The 26,176-nt window shown below is 34.8% G+C and overlaps 1 protein-coding gene across 4 annotated transcripts in view; it reads left to right on the top strand.

Moving 5' to 3' along the window:
- Positions 1-26,176, top strand: part of STAG1 (stromal antigen 1) — a 410,325-nt gene that overhangs the window by 236,193 nt on the left and 147,956 nt on the right. For 3 of the 4 annotated variants that reach the window (XM_023260539.2, XM_045036401.1, XM_019810669.2), the window contains one exon: positions 9,069-9,273. In XM_023260539.2, the coding sequence (XP_023116307.1) occupies positions 9,069-9,273 (205 nt within the window). Of the gene's footprint in view, positions 1-9,068; positions 9,274-12,430; positions 12,572-26,176 lie in introns of those variants that run through there. The other variant, XM_019810670.3, reaches the window with a different exon arrangement.

Below are 26,176 nucleotides of genomic sequence, written 5' to 3' on the forward strand. Positions count from 1 at the left end.
GTTTTTCAGACTTATTTATTTATTTATTTATTTTTTTCAACGTTTATTTATTTTTGGGACAGAGAGAGACAGAGCATGAACGGGGGAGGGGCAGAGAGAGAGGGAGACACAGAATCGGAAACAGGCTCCAGGCTCTGAGCGGTCAGCACAGAGCCTGGCACGGGGCTCGAACTCCCGGACCGCGAGATCATGACCTGGCTGAAGTCGGACGCTTAACCGACTGCGCCACCCAGGCGCCCCACTTTCAGACTTATTTATACAGGATTTATTTTTTAATATTCACTTTATTCACTTCAGTAAACATCCATTGAACATAACATTTGTCTTAGGAACTGTATATTTAGAGATTAACAAGGTTATAGCTCTAGAAAATGAGTTCATGTTTAAATGGGGGGAAAGCATTGTAAACTAATAGCAGTAATACCTTGACACATTCAGTAGTTGAGAAATATAACACCCCGTGAGAACCCATAGGGTGAATTAAATTTTCTGAGATGTGGGAGCATCACAAGTTACTTAGCCCTAAAACTAGGTTTGAAAGATCAATAGAAGTTCACCAGAAAAACCAGGAAGGAGCTTATCAGAAAGACATAGTTTGGATGTGTAGGAGGAAACAGATACGAAACTGGAAAATATAGATTATGGTAACTGTAATATTTTTTTAAGATTTTACTTGATTTTTTAAAGTAATCTCATGCTCATTGTTGGGCTTGAACCTACAACTGCAAGATTCAGAGTCTCACATTCCACCGAGTGAGCCAGCCAGGTGCCCCTATTGTATTTAATACTTACAAATAAGCCATGCCCAAAACATTTTTGTGCTCCTGAGCACACTAGACAATGTCTTAGATAAATGCTGGACTTACAGAGATAAGATAGAGGTTTGAAAATTACAACAAAATTTTTATAGCATTGACTTGTAGAACTTTTCTTTCCAAATGTATTTTTGCATTATTTCTTTAATTGGTGTATATATACCAGTTGAATTTCTTGATACTTTAAGGCTGATATTTGCCAGAATTGGAAGAGTTATCTTAGGTTTAATTAGCAGAGGTCTGATAGTAAAGAGCATTTTCTCTTTAATTGCATTATGGCAGTCAGCCAAAATAATCTGTCTAAATAATTAATCTTTATGGCTATTTAACTTAAAAACAAAAGCTCAAACAATATATTTAATAACCAATTTTATTTAGGCCACTCAGAATTTTGTTTTATAAAAATCCACTGGATCTTTCCAAGGATAAGTAATATGTCTTTTTTTTTGTTCCCTTGATACACAGTTTTTATGCATTCTAACTTTTTGAGGGAAAGCAAAAGTGAAAAACTCATCCAGTCACTGTGATATATAAATTCACAGGTGATTTTGCATCTTAAATACTGACTGTAACATTGTGATAATTTAGATAATGGTACTCCAGAATTTGGAATTTCTCCTAGTAATTTCAGGAAATGGTATTCTCAAGGATGTTAATGTGGATAGTTTCAAACACGTTTTAATGTACTCATTTAAAGAAATCATGTGTCATTTGATATACCCAAAAGAATATATGTAATATATATATATATGTATATAAATCTGCCACCCCCAACCTAACTGAAATACTGCTAATACTACCCAAATATCGTTGTGCTCCTCCATTCTCCCATTCCAGTGCTTCTGGAGGTAATCAAAATCTTGAATTTTATAAAGTTTTCTTTTTCTTTTTGATAGATCATTTATTACCTTTAACAAAATGTTTGTGAAGATCTATGGATGAGTAGAGAATCAGCCAGTGAATAAAATACATTGGCAAAATATTATAGTATGACAAATGATAGTAAATGCTATGCAGAAAAATAAAGCAGAGAAGGGCAAAGAGATTGGGAGTGGAAGAATGAATTTAAATAGGATAGTCAGGAAAACCTAAGAATGTGACCTTAAGTAAAGACTTGAAGGAGATAATCGAGCAACCATGGGTATGTCTAGGGGAAGAGAAAATTTCAAATGCACAAATGGCCCTGAGGCAGAAATATATATATACCTAGGGTATTAGAGACAACAAAGAAGCCAGTGCGGCTAGAGTGCACTGTTTTATATGTTGCATTTGATTGCTTTGTTGTCAGTACTTTTCCAAGATATAAAACAGTTCCTTCACATTTTTTTTCTTTGCATGGCATTAACTTTTAATTGACCACAATGTAGTTGTTTTGTAAAGTATCCCACATTTTTGTTCCTCTAATTTTTTCCTCATGGTTTCATTTAACTTGTTCCTAAATCTCTTGTATTTTATAATTGAAAGTTAGGTCTAATGACTTCATTAGATTTTTTTGCAAGGAAATTTCATAGATGATGCTGTGTACTGCATGTTAGGTCACTGTAGATAGTATATGCAATATCAGGTTGTTCAGGTAGGTTGCTACAATTGGTCACTTGTTTACTGTGATCACCATTGAATCTTTTTGTAAAAATGCTTTACGTTTGCAACTATCAAATATTGGTACTCTGTTACGCTTATGCCACTCAACTTGGCCACTCAGTGGTTTTAATATCCATCAATCTGTTTCTGAAATTTTTTATTTATTTTGAATGTAGAAACCAGTGTGTCCTAAAGTCTGGAAATAGGATATTCTGTATCAGTTGTTTGTTAAAGGGTATTGGTCTCTTATGGGACTTAGTAATTAGGCATCCCTAAACAAAAGAGTTATTCTTCCTGCAGGGAGTCAGGGGCAAACAATTCATTTTTGTTTCCAGTTGTGAATAAACCCAACAGTTAATCAAACCAGAAATAAGTCATTTTTGTCCAATAGTCATTTACTTCAGTAGATTTTATTTTATTAGTATTTGAGTGTATATCACATCTCTCCTATTTGGTCCATCATCATCATTACTACCTTAGTTAGGCGCTCTCTGTCCCGCCTCCTTCGTTTTTGGATCTCTTGGCAGCAGTCTCCTTGCTCCATTTCCTTCACCTTTACTTCCAGTTACTCTCCACAGTGGAACCAGAAATATTTTTTAAAGCTCACATCTGTTCATGATACTTATTTGCCCAAAATTTTTCAGTGGCCACCCATTATCTCCAGAATAAAGCTTGGCTTTATTTTAATGAAGACTTTATAGGAGGAAGGGGCTCCCTGTGACTTGGCCCCATCTTTTCTCTTGGTTACCACCACAAAATCTGGCTTAGGTTGCCAAACTTAAAGTAGTTCTGTAATCTCATTGTCATAGCTTAGCTTTGTTTTATAGGCACTTGCTAATGTTATTGCTTAGAATGCTGTTGACCCTGTTTCCCCTGCCCAGTTGCCTCTGCAGAGAATTGACACTCCTTCCTAAGTAGTACTGTGTACCCTTATAACGTTCCTATCATTGTACTTAATTTACTTGTTTATTTTTTATGTGTCCTTCTTTTCAACTAAAGTAGAAGTTCTTTGGAGTATGGGGGGAAATGGGAAGAAGTTAGCCAAGAGTATAATCTTCCAGGTGTATAAGTTGAATAAGTTCTGAGGATCTAATATACAGCATGGTGATTATAGTTAATAGTACTATGTTATATACATGAAAGTTGTTAAGAAATCTTAAATGATCTCACCAAAAAATAAGAAGTGAGTAATGTAATGTGATAGGATGTGTTATGCTAATGCTATGGTGTTAATCATTTTGCAGTGTATAAATGTATCAAATCAGCTTCTTTTATACCTTAAACTTAACAGTGTTATATATCAATTAAATCTCAGTAAGGCTGGAAAAAAATAAAGTAGAAGTTCTTAGGAGAAGATCCTTGTTGCGTTCATCTTTGTATGTTAAGAACTTGGCATAGGGCCTGGAGCATATTTATTGCTCAGTAAATACCTGAGTAGATGGACAGTTGGGTGGATGGATACTTTCTCCAAGTAAGTGTTTACACATCACCATTTTAAGCAGTCATAGTAATATGTCTTTGGGTAAGTATGTTGAAATTAGGTAACCAAAAGCCAGTTTCACCAAAAACTGGTGATTTTGTGTGTGTGTGTGTGTGTGTGTGTGTGTGTGTGTGTGTGTGAGAGAGAGAGAGAGAGAGAGAGAGAGAGAGAGATTGTCCATCAGCTGAGTTAAACAATTCTTTTTGTTTTTGTTTGGCTTATTTTTATTTTTTTAATGTTTATTTCTGAGAGAGAGATTGAGCAGGGGAGGGGCAGAGAGATCCGAAGTAGGCTCTGTGCTGACAGAGAGCCCAGTGTGGGGGCTCAAACTCCTGAACCATGAGATCATGGTATGATCCAGTGTCAGATGTTTAGCTCACTGAGCCACCCAGCTGCTCTTCTCTTGGATTTACTCTTAAAAGAGTATTTTATCTCTTCAGCTATCTATAGTTTGTGACCAGATTGGGTTCCCAAATATCAAATGTTTAGGGATTAGGTAGTTAACCTTCCAACTCTGTCAGCTGAATGAGCTCTACCTTGCAGTGCACCTCTCTTAAGATTGTTGCTCTCATCTCAGGGGCTCTAAATTTTGTACTTTTTGTTGCTGGCTCTTATCTCTGAGGGTTGGTATCCTTTTACTTCTTTCCCCCATCAGTGTCCCCAAAACTTCCAAATTAAACTTTTCCATTAGTTGCTTGTGTGTCCATTTGTTAGCAGAACTCTAATGTTCTTCCTTGGAAGAGCAATTACTAGATAATCCTTATGTCCTCCAAGGTTCCTATAGTAAACTAGATGAAGCTCCATTGTAGAGTTAAGAATACGTGGACTTCACAGTCTCAGAACTAGAACCCTGTATGTCTGTTACCTAGGACAACTTCTTAAGATCTTATTTCTTTTATCTTTATATATACCAGTGTTTACCACAGTATACTGATAATACAAAATTACAGATGTGAAAAGTACATACAATATAAATCCTAGCTATGTTATGTTTTGTACATGGAAATTTCTCCCCTTATAGTCATTTAAATGTATTTGGAGAAACTGCTTTCTTACTGGACCTTTTTGGTTTGCTCTCTATTACCCTTCTTGCAGATTTCTGCCTGATACTCTTGCACCATGAGCATCTTTCTTCCTTTCTATACTTGTCTCGTATTTGATATTGCTTACTTTTCATTAGTTCAGTAATTTCCTTGTGCAGAGCATCATAGTAAAACTGCACTCAAAGAATTTAAATACTACTTGTGGATAAGGTATTTAGGCTACTTGATTATTATTATCTTTATTTTGCTATTATTATTTTGTTAGTTTTGCTAAAAAAAGAAATTATTGCCTTGTGAAGGAAGTTAGTTTTCAGTATACCTCTGCCCTTCAATTCTAGACAGTTCTTTTTTTTTTTTTTTAAGTTTATTTATTTATTTTGAGAGACAGCATTTGTGTGTGCATGGGTGTGCGTTTGTTGGGGAGGGGCAGAGAGAGGGAGAGAGAGAATCCCAAGTAGGCTCTGTGCTGACAACGTGGAGCCCAGTGCAGGGCTTGACCCCACAAACCATGAGACCACGATCTGAGGCGAAATCAAGTTGTTTGATGCACAAATGAGTGAGCCACCGTGGTGCCCCTAGACAGTTATTTTTACATGGCATGTATAAATGTGTCTAACAAAGAGAAATTTATAACTGGTATTAGAGTAAAGCAAGAAACTGTCTTTTGAAGTAGATACAGATTTTTCTTTCTTTTTTAAAAATGTTTTTCATTTTAATAACTTTTTGCACGATACAAAAATTTAAAAAGGATATAATAGTATACATTGTCAATTTAGTTAGGAATTGAGCTAGTTTTGTGTTCTGCCGTTGATACCGTCTTTAGTGTGCCATAATCTTCATATTTCTCTGTTTTTCAGATTTTAACAGTAACTGCTGTTGCCTTGTTCATAGGATACCCAAAGGGGGTTTTCTCAGTATTCATGCTCTACCCTCAGCTTTCAGCTCTCTTGTTCTCTTGTGGCACAGAGCACTCCTACCCCACACTCTTGCCCCTCCATCTAGTGGTAGACTGGTGTTGCTTTATTGCCTTCTATTATAATGAGGGCATGGGGACTCTTTATTGTCCTAGTGCTAAGTCTTTTTTTTTTTTTTTTTAATGTTTGTTTATTTTTGAGAGAGAGCATGAGTGGGGGAGGAGCAGAGAGAGAGGGAGATACAGAATCTGAAGCAGGCTCCAGGCTCCAAGCTGTCAGCACACAGCCTGATGCAGGGAGGGCTCGAACTCACAAACCATGAGGTCATGACCTGAACCAAAGTTGGACGCTTAACTGACTGAGTCACCCAGGTGCCCCTAGTGCTGAGTCTTAATCATGCCTTTTGTGCCTGGAGCCCTTGAGGGACCCTCTCAGCTTTCCTGGCCATTATTTCTGTGACAGGCCTCAGGTGGTTTCCTGTCCCCTTCCCAATGCTATCAAACCTCTGGTTTGATATTGGTATTAGGATTCAGGGTCCAGGCCAGTGTTTTGTCTTATTCTCTCCCCCAGATGGAAGATTTCTTCTTTTACCTTCTCCTAGCTGCAGTGATTCTTTGCCTGGCTATGGTGGTGATTCAGTTTGCGGACTCACCTCCATCAGATTGTCTTTTAGTTTGCAGGGGACGAAAAGCCTGGAGATGTGAGCTAGGCTTCTTACCTTTCCCCCAGCAATTGAAGATCATCACCTGCAAGTCTGCACCAAGAGAGGTGCTCTCTGTTCTGCTCTGTCTCAGAATTTGTTTTTAAGTAACCACTTGAGACCTATGGAAAAGAGCTTTTGAGTGAGTGTAAACTCCTTGTTGTACCACTGTGACAAACTAGCTCACACTTCATCTTTGATAGTTCCTTAAAATTTTAGGCTCATATCTTCTTACTCATTTTTGTGGAGACCACCTTTTCTTCTTAGGCTGTGCCGTACATGATAGAGCTTGTTTGTTTGATCTCTTCTTGGAGGGGCTTATTCTTTGGAATGACAATTACTTCAGTTCAAGATAGGCTCAAGAAAACTTTTGTTGTTGTTGTTGATTCAGCTTATTCTCATTGTTGGTAGATTTCCACATTCTAAGTGAAAGCCAAACCCTATTGTTATGCTTTTGGATTTGCTTTTAATGGTTTTTTTTAAATACAAAAATTAATGTTATGTGGTTGAACCTATTGGTCTTTTATGACTTCTAATTTTTGTATTGTGTTTAGTAAAAGACTTCCTCACCCTGAGAATATTCTCCCATGTTGTCTGCCATTTATTTTTTTCTTTTTTCCTTTTTTTTTTCTTTTTTACTGGTTTTAGGTGTTTTGATTCATTTAGGAATTAATTTTGGTGTAAGATGCAATATCTGTCTAATTTTCTTTGTAATGAAAAGCCAAATGCACCAAAATCACTCACTGAAAAATTCATCTTTCCCCACTATTTATAATTCTACCATAACAGTAGGATTGATGCCTGTAAGTAGTAGAAAATTTGACCAACAATGGCTTGAATTCACAGGAGTATATTTGTCTTATGCAAAATAAATCTGGGAGTAGGTAAAACATTATTGTACTGCATCTCAGCAGTGCAGAGACCTAGAGTTTTTCTGTCTCCTTCTGTCATTTTTATCTCCATACTTGTCCCCTTGATGGTTGCAAAATCACTGTTGAACATCCAGCATTACACATGAGTTTTAGATCACTGAGAGGGGAAGGGACAAAGGACTGAAGATGTCATACTTACCTAGTCTGGTCATGTTAAAGGCTTTTCCACAAGCCCCACCTAACCAAATACATGTTTTTTCCTCAGATATTTCTTGCACATTATTTTCCAGACCACTAACAAATCTCCTATCATTAGTAGGACTATTCTTTCCTTCGATTCATTAGCTGAATTGTTTAATTAAGGTAGAAAATATTAGAGGTCTCTGGGTGGCTCAGTCCGTTGAGCATCTGACTCTTGATTTCAGTTCAGGTCATGATCTCATGGTTGGTGAGTTTGAGCCCTATGTCAGGCTCTGTGCTAGCAGCAGGGAGCCTGCTTGGGATTCTCCCTCCCTCCCTCCCTCCCTCTCTCTACCCCTTCCTCATTCACACTATCTCTGTCCCTCTCAAAATAAGTAAATAAACTTAAAAAAAGTATTTGGAGCACCTGGATGGTTCAGTCAGTTGAGTGACTCTTGATTTTAACTCAGGTCATGATCTCACAATTCATAGGTTTGAGCCCTGTGTTGGGCTCTGTGCTTGCTGACAGTATGGAGCCTGCTTGGGATTCTCTCTCCCCTCTCTGCCCCTCTCCTGTTCATGCTCTGTCTGTCTCTCTCTCTCAAAATAAACATGAAAAAAACTTTCTAAAGAAGTATTTAAATTAAAAAAAGAAAATATTAAATATATGCAGCTAATAACTTCACTCATAACTAATTTTCTAGCAGAGTTTGGCCTAGAAAAAACCAAATAGCTATAAAATGAGAATATTCAGGCACCATGTTCACAGAATTTCTCATTCTTTGCCTTGTGAATTTACATTTCTCTACCAAAATGTTTTAGGCTAGAGTAGGAAACCTCTAATTGGGTTCATTGTCAATTTCATGTTTTAAACAAGATGACACAATCTGGTAATATCAAGAGCCCATATTAGATTTTTATTCTTTGAAAAGTTGATAAATCTGCTCTGTAAAATAGAGTTATAGAACCTGTATATTGTAAAACTGGAAGAGATAAGGTTGCAGTTTCGGATGTGAAAAATTAGGTTTGGACTTCTTAATGAAATGCTTATACTTTTGAATCTCTCAATTCTTAAAAATTCTATTTAAAATAACTGAAAGATGCTATATGCTACAGGAATCATGATTAGTTTGACCTGAATTCAGTAGCAGATATCCTTTCTAGTCTAAACTTCTTTAATATTTTTTGTTTCCTACTTCAAATTATCTCAACTAGGATACAAATTGGAATCACTTTTTTTTTTTTAATGTTGGATTAGAATAATGAATTAAATTCTGGTTCTCAGTAACAATTTTGAATACTTTATGAATTATTTAGTTGTGGGAGATCAAAACAAACAATAAATACAAAGTCTTCAGTGTACCTTCAATTTCTGTCCACATCTACTTTTGAGAAAAAAATGTTGGTTTATACATAGGAAAAAAACTTTGATCAAATTGATATCATATGTCAAATTTAATAATGTCCTTTTTATCCTTTTTAGGACAGTGGTGATTATCCCCTTACTATGCCTGGACCTCAATGGAAAAAATTTCGTTCAAACTTTTGTGAATTTATTGGAGTCCTGATTCGACAATGTCAGTATAGCATAATTTATGATGAGTATATGATGGACACAGTAATTTCCCTTTTGACTGGTTTGTCAGACTCCCAGGTCAGAGCTTTTAGGCATACAAGTACCCTTGCTGGTAAGTAACCAACATTTTATTTCTTCTTCAATTAGATTTGTTAAATGTTCTATTCCAGTTAAAATTTATTTAGATTAAGTATTTAAATTAATTGCTGTGCTCCTGAAAAATACCATCTCTCCCCTCCCCCAAATTCATCTGAATGGCTTATGTTATCTGTTTAGGTAAGATATATGCCGATTTTGATAACTGGCATTTGATTGCCTTGAGAATGAAAATGGAAAATTTCTGGCAAATTTCAGCAAATTTGTCTCTCAACATTTAATTACTTTCATATATCATTATTTCATAATTCAGGATATTTTAGGAGTTCATTAGGCCATATTCTTTGATAAACCCCAAAATTAGTAGTTGAAGTTTGAGATTCAGTCTTTCTTTTTACTTAATTACATTGCTTTATTGCTCATTATTATACCTAAGTGTATAAATTTTTATTTGTTTTTATATTTGAAACAATTCAATCTAATTGCAATCACTGCACAGCCAGCATTCTTCTCCTGCTGTAATAACTTGATTGTATCTAACTGTAATGTCTCTGCAGTCAGTTCATTTAGGTCAGCTATAGATAATCTGAGGAACTGACAGATTAGTTTTTACTTTATTTTCATTTTAGAATTATCTAGAGAGTTCTCAGCTAAGTATATTCATTTTTTCCTTGTTTCTTTCCATAACAAGGCAATTTTATTAATTTAGCAATTGTTCTATTTTCCCTCAACTACTTTAACTCTGCTTACCTAAAATGATTGTTCTTTTTGATCTGTGATGTCAAGTATACACACGTGTGTGTGTGTACATGCACCTATGTGTAAATACTCCCAGGTTACATCCTTTTTAGTAGCAGTGACTTTATATTCATCTTACACATTATCATAAGAAATGCCAAATTTAATTTTGTTAATTACATTTCATCTTGCATTTACATTGTATTTCTCATTTATCAAATATGTTTGAAACATTGGTTCTCAAACTTTTGCATGCATCAGAATCATCTGTGGAGCTTATTAAAACAGATTTCATGGACTTACCCCGAGTTTAACTTTAGGTTATACTGATGCTAATACTTTGGGGAATACACATTGCAAACCCCTGATTTAAAATTTTGTCATATTCTGGCATAATCAGTTGCCTAAAGCTGTATATTACCTTGGGTCATCCATATTTTTGTCCATTTCTCTTTTTTCATTTCTCTTTTTTTTCTTATTTTAATGTGATTAATCCATATTAGTGTCCATTATTCTTTTAGTTACATGTCTGTATGAAACTTGAAACAGTTTAGTAAAACCTTGGATTGCAAGTAACTTGTTTGTGAGTGTTCCCTGAGACAAGCAAACATTTCTAATACATTTTAACTTGATAAATGAACGGTGTCTTGCAATACAGTGTCTTGCAATACGGCATCAGTATGTGACCCCGAATGTCACATGATCACGACTGAGCCAGTGGTTCTTGAAATTTGCTTTGATATACAAGTGCTTTGGATTACAAGCATGTTTCTGGAATGAATTATGCTTGCAAACCAAGGTTTTACTATATTTGCTTTTGAGAGTAATATTTTTCTTATTATTAGGAAAAGAGGAATATCTACCCAATTTTTTTTAAAAAGGTAAACTAAAAATACAGTTATATTGCTGAAAAAAATTTCTGTACAGGACACACATCAGATACCTTAAATTCTGTGTTTTGAGAGTATTTTCTTCCTCATTATTAGGAAGAAAAAGAGATCTTATACCCAAGATCCTTTAAAGATACTGTAAATACACTATTATTTTTAAATTATCTGATGTTATACATTTTCCTTTCTAATTTCATGACTTTTGCTATCTTCTGCATTTTAGTTTGCTCTTTTTTTCTTTATATGTTCTATTTAGTTTTCATCTTACTTCCTCCTATGCAGTAATGCCCATTTAGCTGGTTGTCAGATGCATGGTAAATGCAGCAGTTTGAAATAAATGGAACTAAACATAAAATAGAAATTGCTTCTAAATAGTCCAAGTTGCTCTCATAAAAAGTTTATATTTTCATCTCATAAGACCAGGAGAGAAAGGAGAACCAACAATGGAGGAATGAAGGAATGCCCAATGGAGGGCAAATGTTAAATACTGTCCTGCTGATAGAACTATGAAGTAATAATTTATACTAAAAAGAAAACAAAAGATTTTGCTTACAGATATTGAGAGAGAGAATAACCTGGAGCTTTTCTGTAGGGGCAAGGTACTTCTCTTTAATCCAGAAACCTGTGTGTATTCTGTATAAAAGATTAAATATACGCCACATACTGTATTTAAGAACATAAGAGAATAATATAGAATATTTTGACTTTTAAAATGTCTCAGTTTCCTGAAAAATGCACTTAATTTTTATTTGCATTTGTTCTCCACTACAGTGTAAACAAAGTATTATATTCTTTTACTGACTTTATAATGGTCCATTCCACTTCCTTTCCATTGGCCTGTTTTTAGTGACTTTTATTATTGTTTTCCCTATTTTTATCCTTTTCATGACCTATATATGTGTTAATTTTAAATATTCTTAAATATATTTTAATTATGGCTCTTCTGTTCCTTTTGAGTTGAGTAGCTTCCTCCTCCTTCCAGTGCCTTTCTGTCTTTCTTTTCCCACAGTTTACCCGTGATCATGATAGCTTTTGAAACTGCTTGATAAATGCCATTTTGTTTTTACCTAAGCTCTTTGTATATCATGATCTAGCCTATTTCAATTTGAAATTATTTTTAAAAATATGATAAGAAAAATGGAAGGAGATCAACGTTATATTTCTACTGATTTTTCAAAAGTAGAAACTTAATTTTCAAGTCATTTTCAAATTTACTTCAAAATATTACTATATGACTAATTAATGATCGTATCTCCCAAGGCCCAGTTTCATAAAATGTGGGACATATCAATCACCCACCGTTCAACAAAGCACAGAGATCTTACTGAGGACTTAATTCCAGACTAGATAATAATTATCCATATTTTCAAGAATTTTTTTTTCTCATCTTTGCCCTTCTCTCTCTCTCTCTCTCTCTCTCTCTCTCTCTCTCTCTCTCTCTCTCTCTCTCTCTCTCTCTTTTTATGGTATGTATGCAAGGGGCAGATTAAAAGATAATCATTTTTATTCACTTTGCAGGACGAGTCTTGGGGACTAGATAAAATGGGCAGGAACATTTAATCCTCTGCTTCAAAGACTATGTGCATGGACAGTTACAAGGCAGTTATGGCCAGATATGATTATCGGCTTTGGAATAAAATGCTCCTTGACATTGCTTATATCTTAGCTGAGAAGAGAGACAATCAGGTTAGTTGTTCTGTAGGGTACAGATGTGATGAGTTGCAGAGCTTGATAAGTCATCAGAGTGATCTTATCAGTAGCACTTTTAATTGGTTTTCCAGATAACTCATTTTCTTATTCAGTTAAATAATGTGTCCCGTATTGTCAGTGTTTATGCATTGCATTTAATTGTATACTTTTTACCATATTTTTATTGAAAATTTTCATCATTCTGTAGTTCTTTAGGTCTGTTTATTCTACAGTTACAGTAGTCTCGTTTTTCCATTGGAGGTAAACTATGTTTCCTCTTTATTGAAATTCTTTTTGCTGTTAAATTTGAACAGACTGTTAGCTATTACATTTTCTATTTTCCTTATTATTTTTTCTGTTCTCTTAATTGGAATTTTAAAACATGCTCTCCAATTTGTTTGAGGTAGTACTTCAGGTTGCAGTACAGTTTTCATTAACTATTAATCTTTAGAATTAAGTGCCCTTATTTCTGTTCTAAATAGCTTCCTCAGTTGCACATATTGGAACATAGTTTGTGGATGTAATTTAAATAACATTTTGTCCTTATTTTGGTGGATTTAGAATCTGAGACTGGGCACATTTATTTATTCCTCAATTTGATGAACTTTTCATGAGGTAATAATCTGTCTTTTTTCCTCGAAGGTCAAAAAAAAAATAGCTTTGTTGTTTGGTGTTATGAAGATAATTCTACTCTCAAAGAATCTTTTTCAGATCTATAGTTACATTATTTTTAGACATTTGCTTTAAAAATGTATGCCAATACTTCATAAAGTGTTTATTTCTAATTTTTGTTAGGTGGTAATTTGTAGGATAAGTAATGTTGATGTAACGTTATTTTTTTTTCTGTTTTCTCACCAATATGATTTTCTATTATATTACAAATAGATTAATATTGGCTACCACTCACTACTAAGGTGAAAATGCTAATTTGGACAAAGAGGATTAAGAACACAAAATTATATTAATAATAGCATGGTGATTTATTCTACTTTTTTCTGAGATGAATTCTGGGAAAATTAGAAAATGTGGTTAAGATCATCATATGAGAGTCAAGTGGTCTCAGTATGCTGGGTAGCCAGACTTGACCACTGGTGAAGTTAATCGGTCACTCTCAGACCCTTGGGGGAATAAACATTTCTTTATACCTTATTGTTTAACATTATTATGTTTACATACATTTAATTTTATATTGACGTATGATTCATTGCTGATTATCATTTCTTACGAAGTCACAGCCTCTGGACTTTTACCCTGAAGAAATATACAATATATGAAATTGCTTTGCTCTCCAGTCATAGACTGAAAATCACTTTGCATCAGTAAATTGGCATCTTTTCTTTCACTTTCAGTTGCTGAAACCATATAATATAGTGGTTCACACCAGACTGTCTGGAACCACATCCCTCACTGCCTTTTACTGGTTTGGTAACTTGGACAAATCTTTAACTTTCCTGGCCTCACTTTCTTCACGTGCAAAGTGAGGAATATCATAATAGTGATCTCATTAAGAGAAATTAGGAGAGTCGGGGGCCTAGGTGACTTAGTTGGTTAAGCATCTGACTCTTTTCAGCTCAAGTCATGATCTCATGGTTTGTGGAATTGAGCCCCTGTCATGCTCTATGCTGGGATTCTCTCTGCCCCTCTCCTGCTCAGGCACACTTGCTCTCTCTCAAAATAAATAAAAAAGATTAAAAGAAAGAAATTAGGAGAGCACAGACCAGTGCCTGACATTTAATAAGCTGTTCCTATTATTCTGTAATGACAAGAAGAGCTAATAGTGTTGGCAGTGTTTCACTTCATTCATGTTTTTATTCAGAATATATTGAACACCTACTCTTAGTAATAAAAGACATTGCCAATGAGGAAATCAGAAACAAATTAGATCTTTCAAAAACTCCTGTTAAGAAAAAAATAATTAAAAAAATAATAAAAACAAAACTAATAGCATGCATTTTTGTTTTTTGTCTCTTTTATTTTATTTTATCTTTTATTTTAATTTTGTCACAAATTCTCTTTATTACATTCAGTTAAGTGTTTTGGAATTCTTAACTAGACAGAATATTTTTGGTTTCTATGGTTAGGGCTTGAGAATTTTAGGTCTGACATCATCAAAAAGCAGACTATAGAGTATAAATAATCTCTTCATTTTTTCTTATGTTCATTTTTTATTCTTCTAAAGTCTTACTTTCTCATTGCTTTGTACTTTTACCGTTGTATTTTTTGTTTTGTTTTTTTACTTCATAACCTTTGTTTGTTTTTATTAACCTCTCCCCTAAAGATAACAGTTCCCAGTTTTCCAGAGTTTGTGAATAGACCTTAAGTGTTCTCAATAATTGACAAAATTTGTGAATGCCACTATATCTCTAGCTGTATCTGTAAAATACAGTAAACTTTAAAAATGCAGTGATATAAATATTTACTTCAAATATGTAAATATAGGTATCTATAGTAATGTGTTAAGTTTTCTAGTTAACTATCATTTTCTTAGGTTTATCTTTTTCATCAGATATGAAAATTAGCTTTCTTTTGGGGGCCAGCTTTTATAAAGAAATCATGGTTTTAAAATCACTTTACAAACATTGCTTATCATTATCTATTAGCTTGGTGACCTTAGACAAATCACTTCTGTGCCTCACTTTCCTCATCTGTATACTGTTAATACTAATAGTCCCATCTTGTAGGAATGAAAGGCTTAAATGAATTCGTGTTAAATGTTTAACATATAAAAGTCACCCAGTAAAATTGATACTATAACTACAACAGAATGACAGAGCTTACTTGGCTTAGTTCTAAAGAGGGCAGAGAAATTGAGAAAATTTTTTGTATATATTTCATTAACATTTCCATATTGTACATTTAAATGTTTTCTGTGCATATAAAATTACTATAGTGATATATTCAGAAAGGGAAAAAAGTACAAAAATAAAAATTACCCATAGTTCTACTTATCATTGTGCCCAGAATATGTTTGTATTTCCTTTAGTTTTTTTCCTCATAAGCATAGTTTTGAGGGTTTTTTGTTTCATTTTTAAGCAAATAATAGTATCAATTTTATAGCATGTATTTTCTGTGCTTTTAATTTTTATAATCATGTATGATAAGGCAGGCTCATTTTCTAAAATCTTGATGTCCTTTAAGTTTCTTAACTTTTCTGCTATTATTTGAATCCTTCATCTTTTTTTTGGAAAAGATGGTGACCTATTTTTGGAAAAGAGAGTGACCTGTTAACTTCACCAGCGGTCAAGACTGGCTACCCAGCATACTGAGACCACTTTTCCATCTTTCCCTATCATCTTTTGCTTTCTTTCTTAATTTATTCTCTTCTTTTTGGTTAGCTTATTTTTTGATAGCTTTGAAAAGAGGTATTGGGGAAGTATATATTTGAGATTTTACATGCCTGAAAAGTATATTATATACTCATGTTTAATTCTCTGACCCAATATAGAATTCATCATTGAAAATTATCTTCAGAATTTTTCCTCTAGCTTCCATTGTTGCTGATTATCATTTCTTAACAAGTCAGAAGTCCAGTGCTGTTTCAGCTTCTGATTCTGATCCTGTTTCTTTGGAAGCTTTTAGATTTTTCTCTTTATTCCTGGTGTTCTGAGATAGCATGGTGATACACTCTGATGTGTATTTATTTTTTCCCTTTTATTATTCTTGGTACTCTTTTTTGAATACCTATTGCTTAGATATTAATCTCTTTAATCAATCCTCAGTGTCTTATTATTTCTCTTCCATTTTCCATTTCTTAGTGTTTTTTTACATTTTCCTTATACTTCCTCAAATTTATTGAACTTAATTTTGACCATCATATAAGTTTCCTAAGAGTTCTTTCTCCAGGTTTTTTTTTTTTTTAAGTATTAGTTTATGGATGTAATATCTTCTCTTATATCTTTGATACTGTTCATTATTATTACTCTGAAGTTTTTTCTGCTCCCTACTCTTTTCTTCTGATTCTCTGCTCCAATCACTCTCTTTCATGTTGGAACCTTTCCTCAAATAGCTATTTCTTGGTATTCTGTTGCTTAGAATATAGCACTACAAAGGCAGTTAACAGAGGGGCTGTGTGTGTCTCTGTGAATGTGTTGTATTTGACAGGGTAAGGCAGTGGCTTTGTCTTCTTTGGTGAGCATCACTGTAGGACGGTTGTGTGGTCACCTGGCAGTTTCATTGTAGACCCTAAACTGTTGATAATTATTTTCCCTGGGAAAGTTCAGCTTCTTTGCAGGAGGCTCTTTCAATCTACTTAAGTTTAGTTGCTGTCTACCATTTGGGAGTTTGGCAGGGTGAAGCAGCATCCAGGGCAATCTGGATTTCACTTATATCCCTCTGATTTGTTTGATGATTCCAAATCTCTCGCTAATTTTGTTGAGAGAATAAACTTTCTGGACTTTCAAGATGGGTGTGTGGGGGAAAAATTGCTTGACTGCCCTAGGTTGTTGGAGTAGAGCCTTAGGGATTTAATTACTTATTTTATAAACTTTGACTTTAGACCTTACTTCCCTCCTTCTTCTATGGAACCTGGTATTTCTAATTCCTGAATGCTTCTGGGTTCTGCAGAATGAAATGTTTGTTTGTGTGTTTTTTTCTTTTTTATCTTCTTTTAGATATACCTAGTTGTGTTTCCTTTTTTGACCACTTGGTGTGATTTGTATGCTCTCTGCTTACTTTCCTGCTTTCCATGTACACATACATACATATATTATGGTTTGGGTTTACCAGTATTTTTCTTAATTTATTGAAGGTGAAATTTGTTTTCTCCTTATTATTTTGGTTGGGTTTTAAGAGATAAAGGGAATGGTTAAATCTCTATCTTATGGGGGTGCCTGGCTGGTTTAGTCAGTAGAGCATGCAGCTCTTAATCTCAGGGTCATGAGTTCGAGGCCCATGTTTGGCATAGAGTTTGCTTAAAAATAAAATTAAATGAAAAATTAAAAACAAACTGTTATTTGTAAAGTGGAAGCTTTTTGTAAGCTTTTTTGTTTGTTAAAATAAGCTTTTTAAAACTAAAGGAATATAATCATCCCTCTTTTAAAAATATAGTTTGTCCCATTATCAAACATATTTCTTTGGTATACAGTATTAGTTTTGAAAAGTGTATTTCAGGGGCGTCTGGGTGGCTCAGTTGGTTAAGCGGCCGACTTTGGCTCAGGTCATAATCTTGCGGTCCATGAGTTCGAGCCCTGCGTCAGGCTCTGTCGTGACAGCTCAGAGCCTGGAGCCTGTTTCAGATTCTGTGTCTCCCTCTCTCTGACCCTCCCCTGTTCATGCTCTGTCTCTCCCTGTCTCAAAAATAAATATTAAAAAAAATTTTTTTTAAAGTGTATTTCAGAAATCATTAAATATAAATGCAGTTTTTTAGATTTTGTTTTTATGTTTAGGAACACATAAATATAAATTATTGGATATTGATTGAAAGAGTCGATGTCTACAATCTTAATTTCAACCATCCCATTTGCCAATAACCACTCTTTTTGTTTCAGTGTTTTTCCTCTGTGTTCCCAATTCCAGTATTGTTTTTCTTTCATTGGGACTTCAGATCCTTTGATGCCATATTTTTAGTGTTCTTCACACCATTTCCTCATTTCCTCAGTTTTCCTAGCATAGATCATTTTCAACTAGATTTATTATAATCCTGTCTGTCTTCATATCCTCAACATCCTTGCCTCTGTTTCCATCATGCCTCCTTTGAAAACCCTATATTACCACCTGCTCCGTACCTGTACCAGAGCGCTTGAAAGTGGCTGAAGAAAAACATATACTTATAATGGCTAGGCTTTAGATTTTTCTCACAAGTGGACCTTTAATGTTGCCTAGAAATCCCATTACAGCATTCTACTCCATATTATTCCTACTTTCTTACAGGATTATTTCATACCTTCTCCTCAGACCTGTAATATCTCCTATTATCTTTTTTTCACACTTAGCTGATTATTTTAATTGCTTAATAGAGTCAACAGAGAATTCTTCAAGAATTAAACCTATTAATCTAGGTGCAGCTATACCCATATTCTCTACTTTTTCTCTTACTACAGTTACTTCTAAGGTCAGTCCTTGCCTTTGTTCAGTAGATCTGAGCCCTGTTCTCTCCCTCAAGAACTTTGCTCTTTTCTCTCTACTGGCTTCAGTTCCCCCCTTTTATTAGATAATTCTTATCATTATACTAATATGCCGTAGTTGCTCTTATCTTTTAGAAACATTCTCTGTTAGTTAAGGCTCTCTAGGGACATGGAACCAAGAGAAGATGTACTTACTGATACATACATACGTACCCACACACGCATATATATTGAGGAGGGGGAGGGGTTTTTTAAGTTTATTTTTAATTATTTTTTTTCTCAGAAGACAAATGTTTTAATAATGAAATTCTTTTTTTCCAAAATTTTATGGTGTAGTATTGGTTTCAAGAATAGAATTTAGTGATTTCATCACTTACATATGACTCCCACTGCTCATCATACCTCCTTAATACCCGTCACTGGGTTTTAGCCCATCTACCACCAACATCTTTCCTTCAACCCTCAGTTTGCTCTCTGTTGTTAAGAGTCTTTTATGATTTGCTTCCCTCTCTTTTTTTTTTTTCTTTCCCTTCCCATATGTTTGTCTGTTTGGTTCCCTAAATTCCACATATGAGTGAAATCATGTGTTATTTGCCTTTCTTTGACTGATTTATTTCTCTTGGCACTATTTCTCTTATACAGTATAGCTCCATCCACATCATTGCAAATGGCAAGATTTCATTCTTTTTAATGGTACTATTCCATTGGATATGGATGGATGTGTGTGTGCGTGTACGTGTACACATTCATCAGTCAATGGACACTTGGGCTGTTTCCATAGTTTGGCTGTTGTTGATATTGCTGCTGTAAACATCGGGGTGCATGTATCCTTTCAGATCTGTATTTTTGTATCCTTTAGATAAATACCTGGTTAGTGCAATGGCTGGATCATAGGGTAGTTCTTTTTTTAATTTTTTGAGGAACTTCCATATGGTTCTCCTTAGAGGCTGCACCAGTTTGCATTCCCACCAACAATAGAAGGGGGTTCCCCTTTCTCCACATCCTCACCAACATCTGTTGTTTCCTGTGTTGTTAATTTTATCCATTCTGACAGGTGTGAGGTGGTATCTCATTGTGGTTTTGATTTGTATTTCCCTGTTGGTGAGTGATACTGAGCATCTTTTTATGTGTTTGTTAGCTGTCTGGCTGGATGTCTTCTTTGGAGAAATGTTTATTTATGTCTTCTGCCCATTTCTTCACTGGATTATTTATTTTTGGGGTGTTGAGTTTGATAAGTTCTTCATAGATTTTGGATACTAACCCTTTATCAGATACATCATTTGTAGATATCTTTTCCCATTCAATAGGCCACCTTTTAGTTTTATTATTTCCTTTGCTGTGCAGAAGCTTTTTATCTTGATGAAGTCCCAGTAGTTCATGTTTGCTTATGTTTCCCTTGCTTCCAGAGATGTGTCTATTAAGAAGTTGCTCCAATGAAGTCAAAGAGGTTGCTGCCTGTGGTCTCCTCTGGGATTTTGATGGTTTCCTATCTCACATTTAGGTCTTTTATCCATCTTGAAGTTATTTTTGTGTTTGGTATAAGAAAGCGGTCCTGGTTCATTCTTCTGCATGTTGCTGTCCAGTTTTCCCAACATCATTTGTTGGAGAGACTCTTTTTTTTTCCATTGGATATTCTTTCTTGCTTTGTCGAAAATTTGTTGACTGTGTACTTATGGGTCCACTTCTGGGTTCTGTATTCTGTTCCATTGATCTATATGTGTCTGTTTTTGTGCCAGTACTTTATTGTCTTGATGACTACAGCTTTGTAATACACTTGGAGTCTAGAATCATGATGCTTCCAGCTTTGCTTTTCTTTTTCAGGATTGCATTGGCTAATCAGGGTCTTTTGTGGTTCCATACAAATTTTAGGATTGTTTGTTTTAGCTCTGTGAAAAATGCTCATGGTATTTTGATGGGGATTGCATTAAATGTGAAGGTTGCTTTGATTAGTATAGACATTTTAACAATGTTTGTTCTTCCAATCCATGAGCATGGAATGTTATTCCATTTAGTTGAGTCTTCTTCAGTTTCTTTCATAAGTGCTTATAGTTTTCACAGTATAGATTTTTGACCTTTACTTCTTACCTCTTTGGTTAGGTTTACTCCTGGGTATCCTACAGGTTTTGGTGTAGTTGCAGATGGGATAGATTCCTTGATTTCTCTTTCTGCTTCTTCATTATTGGTCTTTAGAAATACAACTTATTTATGTATGTTGATTTTATATCCTGCAACTTTACTGAATTCATGTATCACTTCCAGCAATTTCTTGGTTGAATCTTTTGGGCTTTCTACATAGAGTACCATCTCATCTGTGAAATAGTGAAAGTTTGACTTCTTCCTGGCCAATTTGTATGCTTTTTATTTCTTTCTATTGTCTGATTGCTGTGGCTCATACTTCCAGTACTGTGTTAAATAGCAATGGTGAGAATGGATATCCCCGAATTGTTCCTGACCATAGAAGAAAAGCTCTCAGTTTCTAATTGAGGATGATATTAGCTGTGGGTCTTTTATATATGGTCTTTATGATGTTAAAGTATGTTCTCTCTATCCCCGCTTGATTGAAGGTTTTTATCAGGAATGGATGCTATACTTTGTCAAATGTTTTTTCTGCATCTATTGAGAGGATCATATGGTTCTTATCCTTTTTGTAATGTGGTGTATCATGATGATTGATTTGTGAATAGTGTACCACCCCTGCAGCTCAAGAATAAATCCCACTTGATCATAGTGAATAATTCTTTTAACGTACTGTAGATTTCATTTGTGAGAATTTTGTTCACAATTTCTGCATCCATGTTCATCAAGGATACTGGCCTGTAATTCTCTGTTTTAGTGGGATCTTTGTCTGGTTTTGACATCAAGGTAATGCTAGCTTTGTAGAATGAGTTTGCAGTTTTTCCTTATTTTTCTATTTTTTGGAACATTTTGAGAAGAATAGGTATTAACTCTTTAAAACATTGGTAGAATTCCCCTAGGAAGTCATCTGGCCCTGGACTCTTATTTGTTGAGAGTTTTTTGATTACTGACTCAATTTTTTTGCTGGTTATGGGTCTGTTCAAATTTTCTATTTCTTCCTGTTTCAGTTTTGGTAGTTTGTATGTTTCTAGGAATTTGCTCATATCTTCCAGATTGCCTAGTTTTTTTTGTATATAATTATTAATAACGTTCTTTTATAAATGTTTGTATTTCTATGATATTGGTTATGATCTTTCCCCTTTCATTTGTGATTTCATTTATATGGGTTCTTTTTTTTTTCTTTTTGATAAGTCTAGTGTACTGGTTTATCACTTCAAGGAAACAGTTCTTATTTTCATTGATATGATTTTTTTGTTTCTATATTTATTTATGCTCTGATTTTATCATTTCCCTTCTTCTGCTGGCTTTAGGCTTCATTTGCTGTTCCCTTTTTTTTAAGGTTATTTAGTCTGAGAGAGAGCGAGAGAGTGTGCATGTACACGTGCAAGAGGAGGAGGGGCAAACACAGAGAGAGAAAGAGAATCAGTCCTAACCAGGCTCCACACTGCCAGTGCAGAGCCCAAGGCAGGGCTTATACTCACAAAACTGTGAGATTATGACCTGAGCCAAAGTCAGATGCTTAACCAACTGAGCCACCCAGGTACCCCTTGCTTTTCCTTTTCTAGATCCTTTAAGGTATAAGGTTAGGTTGTGTATTTGAGACTTTTCTTGCTTCTTCAGATAGGCCTATATTACAATATACTTCCCTTTAAGACTGACTTTGCTGCAACCCAAAGGTTTTGCAATTTTGTGTTTTCATTTTCATTTGCTTCCATGTATTTTTAAATTTCTTCTTCAATTTCATGGTTAACTCATTTATTCTTTAGTAGGATGGTCTTTAATCTCCATGTATTCGTGGTCTTCCCAAATTTTTTTTGTGATTGACTTCAAGTTTCAAAGCTTTATGTTCTGAAGATATGCATGGTTTGATCTCAGTCTTTTTACTTGTTGAGGGCTGATTTGTGACCCAGTATGTGATCTGCTCTGTAGAATGTTCCATGTGCACTTGAAAAGAATGTGCATTTGCTGCTGTAGGATGAAATGTTCTGAATATATCTGTTAAGTCCATCTGGTGCAGTGTGTCATTCAGAGCTGTTGTTTCCTTGTTGATTTATGTTTTGATGATCTGTCCATTGTTGTAGGTGGTGTGTTAAAGTCCCCTAATATTATTGTATTATTACCATTGAGTTACTTTGTATTTGTTAATAATTGATTTATGTATTTGAGTGCTTCCATGTTGAGGGCATAAATATTTATAATTGTTAAATCTCCTTGATGGATAGACTCCTTAATTATGGTATAATACTCTTCTTCATCTGCTATATTCTTTGGTTTAAAATCTTGTTTGTCTCATACAGGTATGGCTGCTCAGGCTTTCTTTTGGCATTCATTAGCATTATATATGGTTTTTCATCTCATCACTTTCAATCTGCAGATGTCTTTAGGTCTAAAATGAGTCTCTTATAGGCAGCATATAGAAGGGTCTTCTTTTTTTATCCATTTTAATACTCTTTGTGTTTTGATTGGAGCATTTTGTCCATTTACATTCAGAGTAATCATTGAAAGGTATGAATTTAGTGCCATTATGCTACCTATAAGGTTGGTGTTTCTGATGATGTTCTCTGTTCCTTTCTTGTCTTTGTTGCTTTTTTGGTCTTCTTTTCCCCCGACTCAAGGAGTTCCCTTTAATATTTCTTGAAGGTCTGTTTACTGGTCATGAATTCCTTCATTTTTTGTCTGGGAAACTCTCCTTTTACTCTGATTGCCTTGCTGGATAAAGTATTCTTGGCTGCGTACTTTTCCCATTTAGCATGTTGACTATATCATACTACTCCCTTCTGGCCTGTCAGTTTTCTGTGGACAGATCTGCTGCGAACCTCATCTGTCTTCCCTTGTATGTTAACAACTTTTTTTTTTCCCTTTCCTCATTCAGGATTCTTTCCTTGACTGTGTATTTTTGAACTTCACTGTGTTATGTCTTAGTGATGGCAGCTTTTGTTGAATTTAATGGGAGGTCTCTATGCTTCTTGTTTTTTGATGTCTGTTTCCTTCCCCAGATTAGTGAGATTTTCAGCTATAATTTGCTTAAATAAACCTTCTGGTCCTTTTTTTCTCTTCATTTTCTGGGACTCCTGTGATACAAACATTATAATGCTTTAAGGAGTCACTGAGTTCCCTGAGTCTACATTTGTGATCCATTACCTTTCTTTCCTTCTTTTTCAGCTTCATTATTTTCCATAGTTTTTATCTTTTGTATCGCTGATTTGCTATTCTGCTTCATCCATCTTCATTAGCACTGCATTCATTTGGCTTTGCATCTTGGTTATAGCATTTTTTTTATTTCTGCCTGACTAGATTTTAGTTGTTTTATCTCTAAAGTAAAGGATTCTGTAGTGTCTTCTGTGCTTATCTCAAACCCAGCTAGTTTCCTCATGATTACTGTTTTAAATTCTGGTTCAGACATCTTACTTTTATCTGCATTGATTAAATCCTTGTGACTTCTCTGTTCTTTCTTTTGGGGTTAATTCCCCTGTCTTCTCATTTTGTCTGGGTTACTTTCTGCATTTGATTGTTAGGAAAGACCGTTGTACTCTTCCAAGTAATGGCTATATTAAGACGAGGTTCCCCCCCACCAGCCCCCAGAAAAGGAAGCTAGATTCTAGGTGTGTTTTGGTTTGTTTGTTAAAAGAAGCTAGATCCAAGGGTGAAAAAAGAATGAAGATAGATCCTGTTTCCCCTCAAACTGAAGCTTTCCAACACTCTATGATCAGTAGACTTGGTGCGTGCGAGGGGTCTGTGCCAGGGAGATGTATTTCAGTAAGTTGGCTGACACAATTGTGGGAACTGGCAAATTTGAAATCTGTGTAGGACAGCAAGCTAGAGGGAGGTTGGAGTTGTACAGCCCTGATGCAGAATTTCCTTCTCCAGGAAACCTTAGTTTTTTCTTCTTAAGGTATTCAACTGACTACATGAAACCCACCACCTTATTGAGGGTATCTCCTGTACTTAAAACTGGCTGATGTCGCTGTTAACTATCTATGAAATACCTTCACAGTAACACCTGGATTAGTATTTGATTCAATAACTAGATACTGTAGCCTAGCCAGGTTGATACATAAGACTGACCATTACATTCTCCCTTGTTTCCTCATGCCTTTCTTCCTACAGTCCTAATACTCTCCTTTTCTTCGCAGCAAATCTCAATTATTTATGTTCACTCCTTTTTGTCTTCTTAATTCTCTTTAAATACACTCCAGTCAGATATCTGTTTCTGCCACTTCAGTGTTTCTGTTCTTAGTCAGCAGTTACCTCTTTATTGTCCAAATCACAGGGAAGCTCCCAGGTATTATGTTTCTCTCTCAGTAGACATAGCTACTTCTTCCTTCTTAAGTCACTGTCTGAACTTGTTCTCTGGAATACACACTGTCATAATGGATCTTAAAAAGCTAAACTGTAAATACTGAATTATCTCAGAACTCAGTCTTCAGACCTTTTTGTCTTTCCTGTCTTTATTCACTCTTTGGTGAATAAAGTGAAAACCAATTCCATAATTTTATTATTTTTGTTAGAAAATAATGATGGTGGAAGAGGTAATATAGTCACATGATTTATATATATGGTAAAATGTCATTCACCCATGGCTCTGAGCTATCAAATTATCTTCTTGAAGGCAACCAAATTTGGCAGTCTCATAAATTTTTTTCCAAAGATTATGAATATAATAGCACATACATATTGATTGAGAGGCAGTATGTGATATAGTGCTTAAGAACTTGGACTGTGGAGCATAACTCCCTGTAATCAAATTCTGTCTCTGCCCCATTGCTGGCTGTGTAACTTTCAAGTCTCTTAGCTGATCTTGGTCTCAGTTTTCTCCTATGTACAAAAAGAATAGTTTTAATATACTTACTTGTTTGAGTTATGAGGTATAAATGACTAAGTATGTGTAAAGAGCTTACAAGACTGGCACATAAAAATAAATAACATTCCTTTTTTTTCATAAATGATAGCATTGTATACATACTCACAAGCTTCTTGCTTTTTTTTCCCCCATCAACAAATGTCTTGATAAGCTTTTCTTTTCAGCACATAAATCATGCCTCATTTTTCATTGGATGATATGTTGTTTTATTTGCTCTAAATAATGTCTTTGATGATGACTTCAAATATATATCTACTGGATATTTCCACTTAGATACCTAATAAAATCAAAGCTTTCTAATTACCCTTGTCTTTTCTTTTGATCTTATTTTCCTACATTATAATCTATAATTTTTTTTTTTTAGCTAAATCTTCAGAACCTCTCTACCTACTGGTATCACGCCAGCATTGTTGTACTGAGTTGCTGAAAGCCAACAACTTGAGAATCATTATTCCAAACTTTTGGCAAAATATTTTCAGCTCCTAGTGTTCTCCTATTTAGTCTTCCTTCTTACACTTTTACTCTTCTATAATCTGTTCGCACAGCGGTTTTAAATGCAAATCAAACTATTTCTCACCCATACCATATTTTCTGGTGGGTCTT

This window comes from Felis catus, chromosome C2 (assembly GCF_018350175.1).
Source record: "Felis catus isolate Fca126 chromosome C2, F.catus_Fca126_mat1.0, whole genome shotgun sequence".
NCBI lineage: Eukaryota > Metazoa > Chordata > Mammalia > Carnivora > Felidae > Felis > Felis catus.